This window comes from Aythya fuligula, chromosome 7 (genome assembly GCF_009819795.1).
Source record: "Aythya fuligula isolate bAytFul2 chromosome 7, bAytFul2.pri, whole genome shotgun sequence".
Lineage (NCBI taxonomy): Eukaryota > Metazoa > Chordata > Aves > Anseriformes > Anatidae > Aythya > Aythya fuligula.
Window position 1 is genome coordinate 20,501,040 of NC_045565.1, and position 20,311 is coordinate 20,521,350.

At 36.0% G+C, this 20,311-nt stretch overlaps 1 protein-coding gene across 2 annotated transcripts in view; it reads left to right on the forward strand.

Moving 5' to 3' along the window:
• PCGF5 (polycomb group ring finger 5) overlaps positions 1-18,482 on the forward strand; it is a 36,397-nt gene extending 17,915 nt beyond the window's left edge. The window contains exons 6-10 of one of the 2 annotated variants that reach the window (XM_032191043.1): positions 1,424-1,572; positions 4,855-4,953; positions 6,341-6,430; positions 8,365-8,424; positions 10,706-18,482. In XM_032191043.1, the coding sequence (XP_032046934.1) occupies positions 1,424-1,572; positions 4,855-4,953; positions 6,341-6,430; positions 8,365-8,424; positions 10,706-10,753 (446 nt within the window). In that variant the 3' untranslated portion in view covers positions 10,754-18,482. The remainder of the gene's footprint in view (positions 1-1,423; positions 1,573-4,854; positions 4,954-6,340; positions 6,431-8,364; positions 8,425-10,705) is intronic. The other variant, XM_032191044.1, reaches the window with a different exon arrangement.
• Positions 18,483-20,311: the final 1,829 nt, after the last annotated feature.

The window sequence follows — 20,311 nt, forward strand, 5'->3', positions numbered from 1 at the left end:
TGACTCATTCTCTGGCAATCAGTTTAACACTGACTATCTGAGAAAAACACAGGAAGTAGACAAGTCCCAGGATTTGCAAGAAAGATGAGGGAAAAAATGTGACACACCAAATTATGCCTTATGGAAAGAGGGGTGGAGTTACGGAATTCTTTTATTTTTTTTCTCTCTTCCATTCTTGGCTTGATGTTTTTTAATTGTAGAATGCAGAGTCCATTTTGGTGAAATTAGATTTTATTTTATTTTTTTTAAACTTGTATAATACTGAACTTTAGTATTGTGCCTTTACTGGGCCATCACATTGATTTCTGGAGGTTGCTTCCACAAATATCATTACTTTCGTTACAAATATCATTCTAATTTCATCACAAATGTCATTCTAATATCAGCAAGAATATTCTTTAGTAAATAGATTGTTTAGCACCTTTTAGTATGTGGAGGAGCATTTGAGTTTTTATCAGGATACCTTGTAAGGCATGACCTTTGTGTTGTGTGTACCTGTTTCTGATTTTATGTTTTAACAATTGGAAATTTGCTAATTTCTTTAGTTCTGTAGCTGATTTGCTTTACCTTTCAAGACTTTTCAAACCACATAACTAAATCTTCCCCCAAATCTTTTTTTTTTTCCCATTCAAAACAAGTTAAAATTTGAAGTAAAAAAAAAACTCATCTTGAATATGAAAACTAAATGAATTGTGAACTAATTACTGTGTCTAGAAGCTTAGGAATAGCTTGATATTCACTGAAGTTTTCATTCTATATTCTCACCTTAACTCTTGTAAGTGATCTAAAAAGTTTGTGGTAAGCATAGGAAAACAGCTAAATTCAATTTTTAACTTTTCCAGGAAATGCAAAAGTAGCTTATCCAAGTGACTTGGGCATAACTTGTGATAATGTTTTATTCCAATAGGGAGCAGACTGTGTTTTAAATCAAAATAAGTAAGTTGGGGATACAAAAAATTATGAATGTATATGGCACTGTTTACTGTATTTCAAAAATGTAAAAATTAGTCCTTTTCATGGTTCTTTGTATGGTTATTTTTTTAACCTATGCCCCACCCTCATGTAGATAGCCTTGCTAGTTTTAGGATTTAGTATTCAGAAATTCAAATTCAGAAAAGGTACCAGTTTTCAAACTTTTAGAACTTCTGAAGAGTTGGATGTTTAATCATTGCCTGCCACATAGAAATGTTTTATGCGTGTTTTACGTTAAAATTTCAGCAGTAAAGCTTCATTTTAAGAGATTTTTTTAAATGATCAATATAAGTATATACTGATGATACATAGTTGTGTTAACATGAAGAAAAATACACTATTGAAAATGAAGTAGGAAAAAGTTTTTTTTGTTTGTTTTCAGTTAATGTTTGTTGCCACTGTGACTTTTAATTGTTTTACACTTAACTAATACAGTCTGCATATTTTACAGATGAAAGCCCCAAAGCTGATAAACCCAAAGTAGATGAGGAATGTGATGAAAATGAAGAAGATAAAGACTATCACAGGAGTGACCCACAGATTGCTATCTGCCTTGACTGTTTACGCAACAATGGGCAGTCAGGAGATAATGTAGTAAAAGTGAGTAGTAAAAACAATCTGTGTTGTTAGTGTTGGAAGAATATCAGGAACCAAATCATTCTGTAACAATTAGCAATAAATTTTAATAAGAGATCGTTAGGGGGTGGGGTTGCCCTTTATGTGAGGGAGCAATTAGAGTGTACCCAGCTCCAGCTAGGGGAGAGTGAAGGACAAGTGGAGAGCTTGTGGGTAAGAATTAAGGGGTGGGCTGGTATGGGAGACACGGTGGTAGAGGTCTACTACAGGTCTCCAGATCAGGAGGAGGAAGTCGATGGGGCCTTCTACAAGCAGCTGCTAGTAGCATCACGATCACGAGCGCTGGTCCTCATGGGGGACTTCAATTACCCAGACATCTGCTGGGTAAGCAACTCGGCCAGGCACAAGCAGTCCAAATGGTTCCTACAATGCATTGAGGACAATTTTCTGACACAGGTGGTGGAGGAGCCGATGAGGCGTGGGGTGCTCCTGGACCTCGTTCTTACCAACAGGGATGGCCTTGTTAGGGATGTGAAGGTTGGGGGCAGCTTGGGATGCAGCGACCATGAGATGGTGGAGTTCCAGATGGAACTAGGCAAAGGAAGTAAGGCTAAAAGCAGGATTGCTACCCTGGACTTCTGAAGAGCCAACTTCGACCTCTTCCAGGACGTGCTTGGGAGTATCTCATGGGATAGGTTGCTAGAAGGAAAGGGTGCTTGTGAGAGCTGGGCTACATTTAAGCAGCACTGCTTCCATGCTCAGGATCCTGAGGAATAGGAAATTGAGGAAGGGGGGCAGGAAACCCGCATGGATGAACAAGGAGCTCATCAATAAGATCAAAAGGAAGAGGATGGTCTATGAAATGTGGAAAAAGGGCCTGTCCTCTTGGGAGGAGTATAGATGTGTTGTCAGGGCCTGCAGGGATGCGACGAGGAAGGCTAAAGTGCCCACCTAGAGATGAGGCTTGCGAAAGAGGTAAAGGATAATAAGTGTTTTTTCAAGTATGTAAACAGCAAGAGGAAGACTAGGGATAATGTGGGTCCCTTGCTGAATGAGGGGGGTGTCCTGGTCACGAGAGACGCTGAGAAGGCAGAGATACTGAATGCTTTCTTTGCTTCAGTCTTTGCTTCAAGGACACTCCCCCAGGACTCCTCGCCCCTGGCAATAGGACAAAGGGTCTGGGAAATGGAGGGCTCCCCCCTGGTTGATGAGGGAGTGGTTCGGGAGCGTCTGAGTGGGCTCAACGCACACAAATCCATGGGTCCTGATGGGATGCATCTACGTGTGGTAAGGGAGCTGGCAGATGTGATTGCCAAACCGCTCTCTATCGTCTTTGAAAGGTCCTGGAGAACGGGTGAGGTGCCTGAAGACTGGAGGACAGCCAATGTCACTCCGGTCTTCAAGAAGGGCAGGAAGAAGGATCCAGGAAACTACAGGCCAGTCAGTCTCACCTCTGTCCCTGGAAAGGTATCAGAGCAGCTTGTTCTGGATGCCATCTCCAAGCAATTGGAAGAGAAGGTTATGAGGAGTAGTCAGCATGGATTCACCAAGGGGAAGTCGTGCTGGACCAACCTCGTTGTCTTCTATGATGGCATCACCAGCTGGGTAGATGGGGAGAGAGCGGTGGATGTCAGCTACCTTGACTTTAGCAAGGCTTTCGATACTGTCTCCCATGACATCCTACTAGCAAAGCTGAGAAAGTGTGGGATAGAGGAGTGGACAACAAGGTGGGTTGAGAACTGGCTGACTGGCCGAGCTCAGAGGGTGGTGATCGGCAGAGCAGAGTCTGGCTGGAGGCCTGTGACTAGCAGTGTTCCCCAGGGGTCGATGCTGGGTCCGGTCTTGTTCAACATCTTCATCGACGACCTTGATGAGGGAATAGTGTCTGCCCTCAGCAAGTACGCTGATGACACAAAGCTGGGAGGAGTGGCTGACAGGCCTGAAGGCTGTGCTGCCATTCAGCGAGACCTGGACTGTCTGGAGAGATGGGCAGGAAAAAAACAAATGAGATTTAATAAGAGCAAGTGTAGAGTCCTGCACCTGGGAAGCAACAACCCGAAGTATCGGTACAGGCTGGGGGACGACCTGCTGGAGAGGAGCTCTGAGGAGAAGGACCTGGGGGTCCTGGTGGATGACAGGTTGACCATGAGCCAGCACTGTGCCCTTGTGGCCAAGAGGGCTAATGGGATCCTGGCGTGCATTAAAAGGAGTGTGGCCAGCATGTAAAGGGAGGTGATCCTCCCCCTCTACTCTGCCCTGGTCAGGCCTCACCTGGAGTACTGTGTCTAGTTCTGGGCTCCCCAGTACAAGAAAGACAGGGATCTCCTGGAAAGTCCAGTGGAGGGCCACAAAGATGATACAGGGCCTGGACCATCTTCCTTATGAGGAAAGGCTGAGAGACCTGGGTCTGTTCAGCCTGGAGAAGAGAAGACTGAGAGGGGATCTCCTCAGTGTATATAAATACCTGAGGGGTGGGGGACAGAAGGATGTAGCCAACCTCTTCTCAGTGGTTTGTGGGGATAGGACAAGGGGCAATGGCTGCAAGTTAGAACACAGGAAGTTCCGCACTGACATGCGAAAGAACTTCTTCAGGGTGAGGGTAATGGAGCATTGGAACTGGCTGCTCAGGGAGGTTGTGGAGTCTTCTTCTCTGGAGATATTCAAGGCCTGTCTGGATGCCTACCTGGGCAGCCTGCTCTGAGGAACCTGCTTTGGCAGGGGCGTTGGACCCGATGATCTTTTGAGGTCTCTTCCAACCCCTACAGTTCTGTGATTCTGTGATCGTTGATAACCTGTCTCCACTTCTGCATTCATTTAGTCCTTTTGTTTGAGACAATTCAGTGCATCTCAGAATTAAAAAAAAAAAAAAAAAAAAAAAAAAAAGTTTTCTTGTTTATCTTTTTGGTAGATTATACCAAAAAGCATCGATGGTAGATATTACAGATAGATTATAGATAGCTATATATTACCCAGCAGATTACAGAATACCACACAAATATTAAAAAAAAGTTAGCTGTAGGTGAGCTACCTCACGCTTTCAGGATTGTCGTCAGCATAATGTTCTTCATATATGTTGTGCCTTGAATGACTGGGATCCAAATCTTCTTTCAAAGGAGTGAACAAAAATGAACCTATGGTGCTATTATGGATTAAAAGACTGCAGTAAAATATTTTTGTTCAAACAGTAATCATTACTTACAGCTAGCTCTTCTTGACAAAAGATTGCTTACATGCTATTTAATGAAAAACAAGAATGCGTAATTACATAATTTCTAACATGCTTTTTCTGTTTTGTTGTTGCTTTAGGGTTTAATGAAGAAATTTATCCGCTGTTCCACTCGAGTGACTGTGGGAACTATTAAAAAGTTTCTCAGCTTAAAATTAAAACTTCCAAGTTCTTACGAGGTACATTTGAAAGAACAATGCTTGTATTTCTATTGCATTGCAAAATATTAGATTTTTATGAAACTCAATCATATTTAAACTTGAGGAATATCTTTAAGTCTGAGTCACTAAGTACTATTCAATGTTCTAAGGTATATTTTCTGTCCTTAAATGGAAGTTCACGTTTTATCACAATGGCTAAAACTTTCTAACCAAGAAACTCATACAGTTGTAATAATCTGAGAGATAAATTAGTTTAGGCATTTTTATGTGAAAATAAATGATCTCTCTTTTCATGTGGCTAATAAAAAAAGTTACTTAATGAACATTTCAGCCAGTAGCTGTTGGGGAAAGGAGAGATCAACTAGACATACACCAAGTTATCCTTCAATTTCATTTTCTTTAGATATAAAAAACAATTCAGTCATTAGGAAGAAGTAACAAAAAATACCATTTGAATCTTTCAAAAGAAAGAAGTTGTGTGTGTGTGTATAAATATATATACACACACACCTTTTCTGGATTTACGTGGAATTTCATGGAGAGAGGGGTGGGTTGCAGAGTTATAAACCTGAGTTTAGTATGTTATTATAATGTGCCAACTAGCCATTTTGTTGTCATTTGGTTTTGTTTTACATTAATTTAATCTCACTCTGATACCTTAAAGTCCTGTGTTATGTGGTATCTGCTTATTGCAAAATTTTAACATTTTTTTCCTCTTAAAAGTAGGAAAGCATTTATGGCTATAGTAATGAAAAAATAGCCATAGATTTTCACTGAAAGGTAAACTTAAGATGCTATGATACAGTTTAAATCAGTCATCTTTAACAGTAAGATAAATTTAATAAGATAAGCTTTAAGTAAGATAAGCTTTTTGTATTATGCCTTTAGTCCTCAAGTTAATGAGGAATCATGTCTTTATACTGAGAAATGCATTTACCATGGAATTTACCGTTATTTTTAAACTACATTTTTAAAGTTAATTCATAACTTATTTTAAAAAGCTGACAATTACAGTACTTCAGTTTTGTAAGTTTGGGTTTGAAAGAGTGTTGCAGAATACCTTCACTATGCAACACAAAAGGCTTTCTCTTCAAAGAGACTCTGTGTGGCATTGATAAATATAGGAAACATCTACTAGTGATTTTCTACCTAGTTTAGTAGGTTTTCTTCTATCAACATTTTCATTGAAAATGTAAAAGTGAAAAAAATAAATTGGAATACTAGTGTACAAAATAGCACATTGTCAGAATGTTGGATTTGTTAAGATTTGATACATATTCCTGATAAAATTATTGTATAATAATAGAAGTTCTGGGATTAATTTTCAGAGGTTCTCTTAAGAGTTTATTTAGTCATGAAAATGTTGCATAAGTTTGTCTTACTGTTTGTTCTGTTGTATTTTAAGCTGGATGTACTATGCAATGGAGAAATCATGGGGAAGGATCATACTATGGAATTCATCTATATGACAAGATGGAGACTAAGAGGCGAAAATGTAAATGCTGTTACATTATTAATAGATGATGTTTTGGTGTATTTATTGTAGAGAGTATACATACTTTTATAGCTTGACACAGAATATATACCATGACCCTTCAAAAGCTCTGAATTTAAAAATTGTTTTTGCATGTCTTCTGGATTTCTTATTTTAAAAAGGATCTAGTGAGTGAAACTCTCTAGCAAGTATATTGTGTAGAATCTGAAACTTAAAATTAGCAGGTATACAGAGTTTACATAGAAGTCCTGCTCATGGTTTTAAGTCAGCTATCTGAAAACTCCAAGCACGTATTTTCTGCAAATTTCCTTCTAGTGACCTTTTACATCTCACTAGTTAAGGAATCTGCATCTGACAGTTCTTTATTTAGAATTTGTTTTATTGAGTCAGTAATAAACCATAACACTGAAATTATGGGAGAAATCTAATTGATTTATGATTGCTTCTGTTAATGCTAAACCCATGTAATTTAGCGATGTTGCATAACAAACACTAACATCCATGTAACACAGCTAGAGGTGTTTTTCTTCTTTTATGTGCATATTTTAGAATATTTGATTTATTAAACAACCTTTCTTTCAGGTCTGATATTGTTTGATTTAGTAGCTCTTACAATTACTTGTATGCTAAGTTTTTTTTTGTCAGAGGTCATACCTCCATTTCTTCTCTTTCAATATATATATTCATTTGTTTGTGTGTGGCTATTGATTGCTCTTCACTCCTTATTGCTTTATGCTATAAGCAGATTTGTTGCCTGTCGCTACCAATGGGGGCTATATTGGAGCACAGCTAAAGTTATGCACTTAAGTTAATTTATTAATCTGTAGAAAATTCCAAACTTTCTATACTCTTTTTAAGCTTTCTAGTACTTGAAATTAAAATGCACTGGGACTTGAACAGAGAAGACAGAGGATTAAGCACACTGTGGAGTTAACGATTCAAAAGTTTCTTAAAGATTTACCTTAATCTGGAGGGGGAAAAAAAAAAAGAAAAAAGGGTGAAAAAAAATCATAGGAACTAAGGGTGTTAATGTGTGTAGGAAAGTATTCATTACATTTGAAAATAATATTGCACTGAAATTTGATGTTTACTGAAACCCCAAACTGTACCAGTAACACCCGAAGTACCATTTTTCTAGTACTGCCTTGACACCAGTGGTATATGTTTGCCTAGCCATTTTATATTTTAACACTCATTGTACTATTAGGAAATGTTGAAGTAACAACTTTAGTGATACGTTTTTTTTTCATGAAATTGAGTCCTGCAGACCATGCCTACAGATGGACCTTTGTCAGTTGCACTGGTTTGTAAGCAATGGTAATAGCCATCTCGACAAAAAGGACATTATTTGTACTGGCTTATGTTTTTCAAAAGTCTCAGAACTACCATTTTAACCTTAAGTGAATATAAAAGTTGACAACTTTTGCTTAGATTTATAAGTTATTTTTACATAAACAGAATATAGTCAGGTAAGGGTTCCTCTTTTCCTTTATGTAGTTTTAAATCATTCCCCTGAAGTCAGAGATGACAAACTAAAACCAGTAAAAATTACATTGTGCTGATGATAAATCTAGTAACATCTGGGCTTCTGATTTTGTTTTCCCTAACTTTGTTGGGTCTTGTTATAAAACAGAAGTTGCAATGGTAATTAATTAACGATCTCTTCTTTTGGATGAAGATCAAGTAAATCCATTATCTATGTCTTTGATACTATTCACTGTGAGCTTTTGCTGGCACACCTGTGGACCTTTCAAGAGGTAGCATAGTTAAGGGAAAAGATCAATTTATTCTTTAGAGAATTCTTTCTTGTTTTAAACAAGTAAATAAATTTTAAATTTTACATTTGAAAAATAAATAAGAAAAATTAAAAAGATGAATGTATATGTCCAGCTGTGGATGCCTCTTATCTGATCAGAAAATCATCTCCTTCGCAGTTTCGGTGTCAGAACTGCTCATCTTCGCAAGTCTGCTCACAGGATGGCACTTTTTATCAGGTAAGAGGCACTCACGACTGTACATATTACAGTCAGTAAGATCCTGTCAACACTACAGTTGTAATCCAAATTGTGGAGTTTTTATATCATCTCACTATAAAGTGTGCAAACACCATGAGCAAGGGCTATTTATATTCATTCAAAAATAGCTTTATCGAATGAATAAATATACTCCATTCAAATTATCAGATTTTATGTGCTTAAAAGATTTTTAATTTCCATTAGGTCAATTATCTTGTTGCTTCATTCTGTAGTTGGAAATCGACATCAGTGTGGAAGTGTTATCTAACTTCATCCTTCTAAATGTTATCTCATCCTTCTAACAAGTAGCATTGGGCAGTCACTAACAAAGGACCAAAACTGAAGAGTGAACCAAAAAAGACCACGCTGGTTTCATATTTTTAAGGCACTTCATCTGTTCTTTTTAATGGAGAAAAGAAGTGTTTGTTGTTTGTTTGTTTGTTTGTTTTTTTCTGCTACTATATTCCTTTCATTTCTTTTCAAATTAGAAATGGAATAATGACTTATCTGTAGAATATAACAAACAAAAACCTCCAGTCTGCAAATTGAAGTTGATTTCTAGATTTCACTGATCAGCTTGGTGTTTTTTTCTCTGTATATCAATGTTTCAGTGTGCTCACTGAGCCTTTTGAATTGAATTAATTTCTTCTAAAAGTAACTTTGAAAGTCTGAAGTAATGTTTTTACTTGAGGGGGGGGGGGAAAGAATAAAGATAGCAGGTTGCTTCTGCTGTGGATGGGAGTGACCTGCTTTACAGTCATGTCTACCTCACTACCTATACTCGCTCCACCATATTGCATTTTATTTGTACAGTTGGTTTGTATTTTTTTGTAACAGCACTGGTTTACATGGCAAATTTTTCAGTGAGGTCTCTGCCTGTATGCACTTCCAATTAGAGTTGAGTACTTTAGATGCAATTTATATAATCCAAGTATTTGTTCTGAAGCATGAAGAACAAGTGAAATAGCATTTAAATAATGTGGTAGCCATATCGTAGCTGAGAAAATCAGACCAATTTCTTACACTACGAATACATTTGTTAATTACACATGGTGCTCCCTGTCTTCTCTACTAAATGCTCTTGCTACTGCTGAATACTTCTGGTTTTATGCTTTGATTTCTCTGCACTCCAGTTTTTAAATCCTCAGCAAGTATGTTCACATTTAGTTCTGATGATAGTTTCAGTACCCCAGAATGAAAACTTTAATCTGTATAGGTCTCTGCAGTGGTATCTTTCTGTTTTTGGTTTCTGAATTTTGTCTCTTCTTGCATTTGAAGGATGCAGTAAAATATTACTGGTTTCAATGGTAACTTCTGTAATAATTCTTGATTCTTCCAAATTTGCAATAAAAAAGATTTAAACTATCTATGCCTTATGGCAGAGGCTACTTAAGCCCATACAGTTGATGAAACAATATTTTCTTCATTTTTATGCTATAGAAAATGATCAGTAAGTTAAGAGGAAAATGTCAGACTTAAATGAAATGCTGACAGAGCGAAAAAAATTAGATGTTAACAACTTCCAGCAACAAGCACTCAGATATTCTATGACACTTTCTGGAAGCCTACTCTTACCTCTCATACCACAACGGTTTTGTGTAACTAAGGGATTCAGATAGTTTATTTGCTAATTTTTCCCAATAAGAACTAATAAAAATGCATTGCTGGATCTGAAGTTGAGGAGTTTGGATTTCAGGGAGGGGGAAAAGTAAGCCCTAATTTTTCAGAAAATCAGCTGACAGCAATTTGACCTGAGTTTATTTGTTGTTGTTTTTTTTTGGTGGTGTAGTAGTGTGCTTTATTTATTTTTTTATTTTTTTAATACCAGAGGAACCTAGCTGCCATGAAAATCACACTGTATACATCATCTATAGATAGACCTTGTTTTACAAAGTATAAAATTTTAGGATTGTATCAGCAACGAAGACATAAGAGGATTTGAACATTCCAGTATGTGTCATAAAACATAAAAATCATGAAATACATAAAACTTGGATATATGAATTTCATATTTATAACAAATAATTATAGTTTACTTTGAGTTAAGGTATAGATGTGAAGTACAGCTATGGCATTAATTGTTGAAATGTATAGAATTATTTCATATATATTGCAATCAGTTTTATTTATATTTATGTGTCATAGGGATAAGCTCTGGCTATTCTTAAAGCTAACTTTAATTGCATTTCCTTAGTATTTTTTGTGAATTGTATCTTCATGTTATTCTTGTCTGTTGTTTTTCTCTTGCTTTTGTTTTTAGTCTTATCCTATGGTACTTCAGTATCGACCTAGAATTGACTTCGGTTAGACCAAAGGGCCAGATCCCACTGAGATGAATCCTGCACTATTTGTTTACCCATCGACAGATTGCACAATGAATGGATGTGCCTGGATTAGGGGGACACAACCAGATTTTCAGCATGCAAATAAGGACATTGTCTTTCTTAAAATTGTCAGTTGCATCTTTGTTGTTTCTATTAGAGCAAGCCAAGTGCCATTCTGCTACTGAAATGTGCATAAGATATTTGTGAATTTTACAAGTGTGCTGCAAATCATAGCCAAAATCATGAAGTGTACAGTCAAGATTCAAAAACTTTGGAATATTTTTGCTTGTGTGTTAGAAAATTTTTCTGGTCCTAATATTGATTACACTAGCAAAATGGCAAAGTGCTCATTCCATGTGGTGTTGCAGTTTCACACACTTACTATTTTACTGAATATTGTTGTTTAAATCATAGAGTACTGTACAAATAGCTAAGGATTATACCTTGAAGATATTTTGTATAGAAAATATATTTAGAAAAGTGGTGATTGTGCCACTACCTTTTTCTTGATAAGCTTCTCATGGGTCCAGGTATAGCTCGCTCATGAGTGTGCAAGAGTTCTTTTGTAGTGAATGAAGATTAATTACCCTTAACAAGAGATGTTTAACATGATAATTGAAAAAAGTAATTTTAAATTGTCTAAATAGACTCTGCCAATATTGCTTAAAAGCATAGCAGCCTTTGTGATTGCACTTTTCTATGGCTACCCTAAAGATTGGAATATGGGATACAGCTATTTTTGGAAAATGGCTTCTGGTCAGGTTACATTTCTTCTAATAAAGCCTTCATAAAAATGAGGTTAAAATAATTTATCTATGAAACAAATTTCACTGTTGGGTTACAGCCAAGGCAAAATTTACACATAGTTATTGCACTTCATGGTAAGCACTTCCTTTTAAGATTGGGTGAAGGACATGCTAAGAAAAAATAACATAGCTTTAATTACATTATATATCTCTTGTGACTATCCGGGACTTAGAATTCATTGTAGAAATTTTTCACTAGTTGAAGTCACGTCATAAAACTATTTACATAAAATTAGAGGCAATGCAATACTGAAGATAAGCAGTCTGACCAAAATAATTGTTCAGATCATTGTTTTTTCCTAAGATCTGGTAGTGCTGGATAGAAGAGTGATTGTTGCCTTAGGTATTGCAAGGAAAATTGTTGAAGTATAGAATGTTTATTGAGGTCTCTGGTAATGTTGCAGGGAGCACAGTAATGCATGTTTCCTGTAGTCTTCCATTGTCTTTGCTCTGCTTAAAAATCAAATGAGATTTTTTACTTCAAATTCTGTGGAGATATCTGTAGTTCAGTACCTTTATATAATTTCTACTTCATACACACCTGCTAGTATTGTAGATAGCTATTTACTTTCCTATGCTTTTTGCATACAACAGAAAAGAACCAAATCAACTTTTCAGAAGCCTAGTCGTACTTAGGACAAAGTGAAAATTCTATCTTGAAAACCTTGGGATCAGGTATAAAAGATAGATGCAAGGCTGTAACTCCTTTTTAAATGTATATTCATGTACTTTAGTATGTTTCTGTAGGAGAAGCATGGATGTTGTGGATTAAATCTGGCCCCCTTAGTGTTTGCAGGAGTTCTAACGTTGCTGACCTGAGGAATCCATACATAGTTAGGCTAAGTCCTGCCGTTGCACTCCAAAGCCTGTATGAAATGCAGAAATAAAGATGCTGTCAGTAGCAATCTGTTTAGGAAACCTGCCATTGCAGGTCAAGGTTGCACATATTGTGCAGATGCCAGTGAACCTAGGGAAGCAAAACATTCAGGAAGCTGCTGCTCCTTTCTGCAGGTATAATGTGCTGACTGGTACAGGCACTGCTTCGCCCACCCTGTGGATGGAAACAGGGCCACGTGCTGGCTGCAGGAAGTGGTCATCTTTTTGTCCATACGGTGTATGATGTGCTGCTGCTTGACAGAAGCGAGAAGAGACTCAATATAGGGAGGGCACTGCTCCTTGGCAGAGAAAAAGTTCTTTGTGTGCATGGAGGTCCTCCTCATGGAGCAGCCTGTCAGATCAGAGCATGCATTCTAATTGCAAGTCATTGTTACCTTTAGTATATACAATTGTTTTATATGGTATAAATAAGATATTATTTGTAAATATTTACATGCACATGCAAATGACACCTTACAGTTTTTTATATATTTCACGTGTTTTTATACCAGAATTTTCACTGTAGATTCACCTAACATAAAATGGCTGTTTCAGTTTATCATGAAACAATACTACTCGTAAGCATAATTTCTGCTTGGTTTGGGGGACAATTTTTTTTTTTCTCAAGAATTGCTCTTGCTGTTTTAACAAGTTTGAACAGATTTGATGTGGAAAAAGAAAAAGAACAACAAATTAATTGTAATCTATTTTCAGTTGTCTTACACAGAAGTTTTCATCTAGTGAGCAGGACCCTTGAAATTTGACTACTTTGATGTCTTCTGAATGACATCCCAATAGAAGATTTGATGTCTACCAACTGTCTGTATTCACAATTCAGAGAACCATGAATTTGTCTTGATCAAAATCAGATACTGTTAATTCATGGTATTTTTGCCTTCTGTAAACTAACTTAAAGCTAGTTTACAGAAGGCAAATCTTCATTTTAAGTATGGAAAATACAGACAGATATGATTTAATGTTCCCAGCTGAGAATTATGGCCTTAAATGCTTCTAAATGCATATAATCTAGCCAACTACCTACAATTTATGCATTTCTGATTTGATGGCACAGCGTCTGAGTGCTGTTCTACTTTAATAGTTTTTGTAGCAGTGAAGTGCCAGTGAAATACATATCTAAACTGGGCAGCTTGTATAACACAGGCATCGCCTTTTTTTTACAGGAAAATTCTCTTCTGTATAGTACGTATGTGCCATGTGTCTACAGATAGGCATATTTGATTCATTTGTGCCAATTAAAAATACCTGAACAACGCAGGGATATGAGAATGCATGTACAGATTCATGTGTGCCAAAGATGGAGTAAGTGGAACAAGTAGTAAACGTTCTACTAGAACTGCACCATATTCCATCACAGAGCAGATTACTGTATACAGTGCACACTTTCTGAACATTTCCATGACACAGAGTCACCACTGCATGTTTGTAAAGAATAAAAGAAGTGTTGCTGCAACTGTTTTTCTTAGGCTTTCCCATATTGTCAGTACCTAGCTGCAGAAGACCTAAAAAATTCGACACTACTACCTAACCTTGCTGTCTCTTATTTATATCTTTGGTGCTTTTTTTTTTTTTTCCTGAAAGAGAAAAATTCTCTGCTTTTGTTTTGAGTAACACATTAATGAAAGTATTAAGCAACTTTTCATTGGGCATAGCTGTATGCTGCATTTGTCTAGTAACGAACTAGCTAGAATTTACAAGTGAGATCGTATAAAATCTCAAACAGTATAGAATTCAATAATCAAGAAATGTATTTTCCATCACGCCTTGCTACAGTGCTCCTAGCTAAGGGCCTAGTCCTTGAAAACACATTTTTATTTGGATGAAATACCAAATAAGATTCCTACGATAATCTTAAGTAACTCATCACTGCTGTACTTAACTGCTCACATGAGATGCTTCTGGGATTTGGGTCCTAGCAGTATGCAGCACTCTAAATATATTGGGCATACTCAGCTAGCTTGCAGCTATTATGCAAAAAATAATAATATATGAAATAAAAATATATATATATGAAAAGTATTATTTTGACTTTACCGAAAATGTTATATAAAGTGCCTGATTAGTAATACAGAATATATTTTAAAACCATTATTTGCATTTGGCAGGGTAATACTTCCTTCTGTATCTTATCAATGGTCTTAATATTTTCAGCAAGAGTATTTCATAATTCTTCTGTATTGAGAAGCCTTCTTTCATGTGAAACAAGCAGAAAAATAAATGTTCTGTCAGTTTTTTTCTGTCTCAGTAGAAACTATATGAAAAGAATACCTTTATAATTAAATTATTTTATTTTCTGTGTGAGGTGACCTTGAATTTTGAATCTTGATCTTTTTTTCTCCTAGGCTCCAAAGATTTGACTCTACTTTTCTCTTCTGCAGTTATCAAAAACAGTTCCAGTATATCTGTAGGAGAAGAGATTATCACATTGCTTTTAGGCATAAGCTAGACTCTCTTCTCCACTGCAGATGAAGTGATGGTGTACAGTTCCCATCTCATCTATTCTATGTGTAATTTTTAGGCATGGCTTTGTAAGAGAAGTAAAGAATTTCTCTGCTGCTTTCTAAAATAACAGAAAGTGCTAGTGTTTAATCTTTAATTGAACCAATCACTAAATTGTATTGTTCCTTTTGCTTGCAACAGAAGGAATAGTCTCCAGTTCTGCCAGGTACTACAGCTGGTAGAAATTCTGTAGAATAGACAATTGTTCAAAACCAATCTTAAGTCACAAAATAAACATACTGAGTCCTGTTTATAGAGGGGCTGCATAAAATACTGGTCAAAAACATAGAATAATCAAACTCATTTTTATTCTGGAAAAGACCCAAAGCTGTTAAGACATGTTCCTATCCACAGCAAGTATATAAACATTGTAGAGATGCTTAAATCAAGAGTGTGGTCCAATTTATTTACTTAACCTAGACAAGCTGAATGCAAGTGTTGAAGAAAGTGAATAATTATAAAAGGTTAATTTGATAATTAATTTGCCCTTACAAAGGGACAATCACGTAGGTACAACCACTGCTAAGATGGAAGAATGTGTGGCATGTCCCTTCACAGTTACAACCCCACAAATCTTCTGGTCTTGTAGTATAAAAATAGTTTCATAGCTAAGACTGAACAGGATGGAGATTCTCTGAAGAGCCACTATTAAAAGAGTTTGCAGAAGAGAGCAAAGCAAAACAAACCTAGACTATGTGACAGACCTCCTTTTGCAGTACAGATACCAAATTGCTGATTGTTACAGCAGCACCTTTTTGGACAGAGAGCACACCTGAACTGAGTCCAGAAAAGCTCCACAGCGTCAGTTTTCTAGCTCTGAGAGCCAGCAGGTGATACGCTGCATCTCCACTTAGAACAAGTTAGAAGCAGGTTCCACCCTCACATTAAAAAAAGCTAATGCTCAATGCCAAAGAAATTCATGGTTTCTTTTGGAATTAAGTTAGTCTCTCCTGGATTTCACCAAAATGTTCACAGTTCTGCATTTTGAATCTTTTATACCCAATTTGAATGAGATAATGCTTCCATGAGGTATTCAGCTAGAGAAGTTTGTTTGAGGAAGGATCACTGGAGCTTGTTCCAGGATGGATTCCAAGATTCAAGGAGTTTGATTCACGCTAAAGGAAATGTGAAAAGCTTCCGACTGTCCAGCTACTAGTTTTATGATGTATGGGGAGTCTAGTCTTCAGGCCTCAGTTGAAATGTCCTTTTGTAGGGATGTCCTCCAAAAGACTTGTAATATTTTTTCTTTGTAAGCAGATCTACCTGTTTATGTTTTGTTTTTCCACTACTATACTGCCCATAGATCAGGTAAAAACATCATATTTCAGAATAGGAAATCTATTAAGAGATTCTTCCACCCAAGTTATGTGATATACATCTTCTGAAGTTAGGTAGCTTGCTAACACAGTTAAAAAGGATGTTGTTTTGTTCTCTAGCAAACAGTTTAAATCCATGCAGTGCTGGTGTGTGGCAATGAAATGGAAGAACTCTGTAGGCTGGTGGAAAAGCTCAGGCTACCTTTTGTACCTGTACAGAACCAGAGAGCTGCTTCGGTAGACTCAGGGTGGAGGAGACATTTTGGAATGAAAGGTGTCTACAAGTGGATTTTTTTTCTAATCACATTAATTTTAGCCAAACAGAGGCATTAGTTGGAATTTGCATGTTTATCTAAACCATACAATGTAGTTTTATTTGAAGTAATGTGTATTTTTAGAAAAAAAAAATCTAATAAGGTTTAACAATGCGACAGATAACAGGGTGAGATGAACAGAAGTAGTTATTGTGCATTTTCCTTTTTCGTGATTGTGAGTGGATGGCAAAATAAGGGTTAAGGGTCGGTTGTTGTATCAGATAGAAGATTGCTGCAACAGTAAAACATTTGTGCTGCTAGTTAACATACTGAGGTTTGTGTTACAAATGAAGTTGTAATAAAGATGTTTATTATCAAAGTGAGAGGCACATATTTTATGATGGTATTCTACTCCTAAAATTGTGTTTTGTATTATAGCATGTTGAGTAAATAGACATTCTTGCTGTTGTCTCATGAATTTTGATGCAGTAAAATGAAACTTGCCCCCTTTTTTACTGAAAAATGTAACATAACTAATTGATTTTAAAATATTCTTTGTTGTCAGATACTTAGTTTGTTCACCAAAAAAAGTTTCCTTAAAAAACAAACAAATTATTTTTATGGATAATCTGATTGCCTAATAGTTCTAAAGGACTTATTTAATACCAAAGGTAAGCCGCCCAGAAACTGACTTGGAATTAGGCACTGGAGTGCAGTGGTGGAGAGCTACGTCTGGAGCTGGTCCAGCAGAACTCCCTGGTGGTGACTGTGTCTGTCACCCACTCAAGGGGTCAGGCATACCTAGAAGTTTCCAAAACAAACTAAAAAATAAAAACGGGACTAAAGTTAATAGACCTAGAGTAACTCTCTGAGTATAGTTAACGTTCAAAAAGAGCACAAATGCTTGCATTACTGATGTGTCTGCTATACCTGGCCTGTGAACTAATCAAATACTTTGGTGTGCTGTCAATCCTGTAAACCTTCCGAAGCACAAAATATTCACCAAGCTACTTTTGGGTTTTCTAGTTGTAGTTCAGTGATATTTTGGAGGGTGGAAAGGACAGACTTGGAAGATAATCAGAAAATATTGTGTTTTACAGATTTTTATAGATATTTTTTTAGCAAATGGCATTGCTGTCCTCAACGTGAGACCATTGATTAGCAAGAAGTCAATTATTTTACTTGTGCAGTATAAAATACAATAAAGAAATCTAAATACCCTAACTTCCTTTTCCAGAATAGTGAATAACTAAACTGGAAAGTTATAGGGCAAGTTAATTATTTAGCTGATTGAAATATTTAATTCTAAAAACTTACCAGTAGTAGTATTTTTCTCAAATACGTGCTTCTTAAAATAAGCATGAAGCAGTGCATCATTTTTTCCCTTATTGCAGACTTAACTGTTGACAGGAAGGTTATTTTGCCTTTTTTGTTTGTTTGTTTTTAAATGCAGAGCCTGAATTGTTGGATGTTCCAGGCTCCTGAATAGATGCTATAGAGTTAGTCTCAATGGATTTTCTTTGGGATGGGGGCCTAAGTGTCCTTATATAAGCTGTGATCCAAGTTATGATAAGAAAGGAGCCTATGGTGAGCAGTAATAATGTTCTAATGCTTCCTTGCATTTGATCAGTAGCTATTGGTTTTTAATATAACAGCCCTCACAGTACTTAGGAGCTCATAGAACATATTGTGTTGTTATGTTGCTAATTTGTTTTAAAATATAAAATGTTTTAAGCTTTTTGTCAAAAGTGATAACATCATATTACAAATAAACCTTTTTGTGGTTGTAAAATTTAGCTTATAAATCATTCAAATTGAAGTGAAAAAACACAGGTCATTGTTAATGACAGTCTATCCTACTATTAAGAGTATATGTATTTTTGTAAAGGAAAAGCACTTGTAGATATTTAATCAGTCCAATATCTATCTATGTTAATGTTTTGGGAAAAAAAAAAAAAAAAAACAAAATGCTGCTTAGAGAATCACTTACATATTTTTATTTGTTGTGCTCAGATGCATTTTCTGTTGATTTATGGAATGTTATTCTGTGTGAAGCTGTATAGTTAGTACAGCTGGGCTAAATGCATTTCTTACCTGAACTTAATGAAATGGATGTAACTCTGCTATCACATATTCTGTCCGATCAGAAACCTGTTGGCAAAATATAGATTGGTGGTGCTGTTTTTCATCTTTGATATTAGCTTCATCCTACCTTAGATCATTTCTACTTCATAATAATTATAAAAATACTAGCAGATTTCTGTGGTGTTTGTGTTTTAATAGATGTTTGGGGGCATATGTGGTTATTCAGTTATATCTTCTTATGCTTATGAACATTTATATAAAACAGTGACAAAAATTTACAGATGATATTTAAAATGCAGTTCCCCCAGATGAAAAATGTGCCAGATTAGACAAGTTTAATAATTTTCCTCCAAAGGAAACTACTGCCAGGTACATGCATGGAATTTGATTGCATCACTAAAGTTTGAGCATTTGTACAAATAGTGTACATTTTTTTTGTTTGTTTTGTTTTTTTAATCCAGAATAACTAATTTCTTGTAACATTTTGAGGCAATTCAAAACCTCATCCTTAACTTTATTTTGACTCAATATAGTGGATTTACAGGTTCAAAAAAAAAAAAAAAAGATCAAAACAGATAATTTTATTGGAGTATTAGTGGAAACTGGTGACCACATTTGTTTGTAGTTATTGATGTACGGTCTAAATTTTATTTACTTGTTTCAGTGGGATTCTACAGGGTCTTCTCAGTGGTCAAAGTCTTCAGTGGAGTTACTTTGTGTAGTTATTGTAGCTAAGAATCGAAATGGCCCAGATGTCCCACTTCCTCACTGAAATTTCTTTCATGGTTGGCTTGTTCAACGTCTAACTCATATTGTTTAAATTTAAGCTTATTATATTAACCTTCCTGCAAGTAAATAAATTTTGCAACATTCAATGTATACACTAGCAGTAGTTTCAGTGTTATGAACACAGCTGAATAAATACTTGCAGAATTGTGAAATAAGGGGAGAATTTCACTTAAACTATGAATATTTGTCATGACAGTATCTTATTAATACGCATGCTTCACAAAGATCTGTGAGTGATCAGTTTCTAATGTGTTTTATTATTTGAATATTGTACATATTTATAACTTTTGTTAAGAGCTGATTTACATATGGATTCATTGGGGGTCAACATCTCAGGGTCCACAAAGTAGCATTTTGAAAACTTAAATCCATTTGAGCTATGAATGCAATACCAGTATTGCAGTCTTGTGTCGCCCGAAGAACCAAATACTTTGCATTTCAAAGAGTTTAAACACATTGTAAATTTTATCTAGTTCTACCAAAGGAATGTTTTTTCATACATGCTGACATAATTAGAAACTGAGTTGTGGCCCTGGAAAAAATGAGATGCCTATAACTGAGTTAGCACTAGAGAGCAATTTAACAATTAGGTAAATGAAGTGCTGGCACTAATGTCTATTTTGGCAAAAAGCTGTGGTACTGCCTTTTGGTGCAGAGTGAAGTGTGTATGTTTGAAGATGCATCTACATTTGTAAACAAGGTTTATTTTAGAGCAGTAGCTCATGCAAACCCTGTAAATGGACCTATTCGAATCTTGTGTATTAAATATGATTGATATGTAGTATTTATAATTATGTAACTACTTGTAAGTTTCATTACCAGTGATGTTAAATGGAATTCTTCATACTAATGTCAAGAATGTTCACAGCACCTTTATAACCACTGATAACAAATTGCAA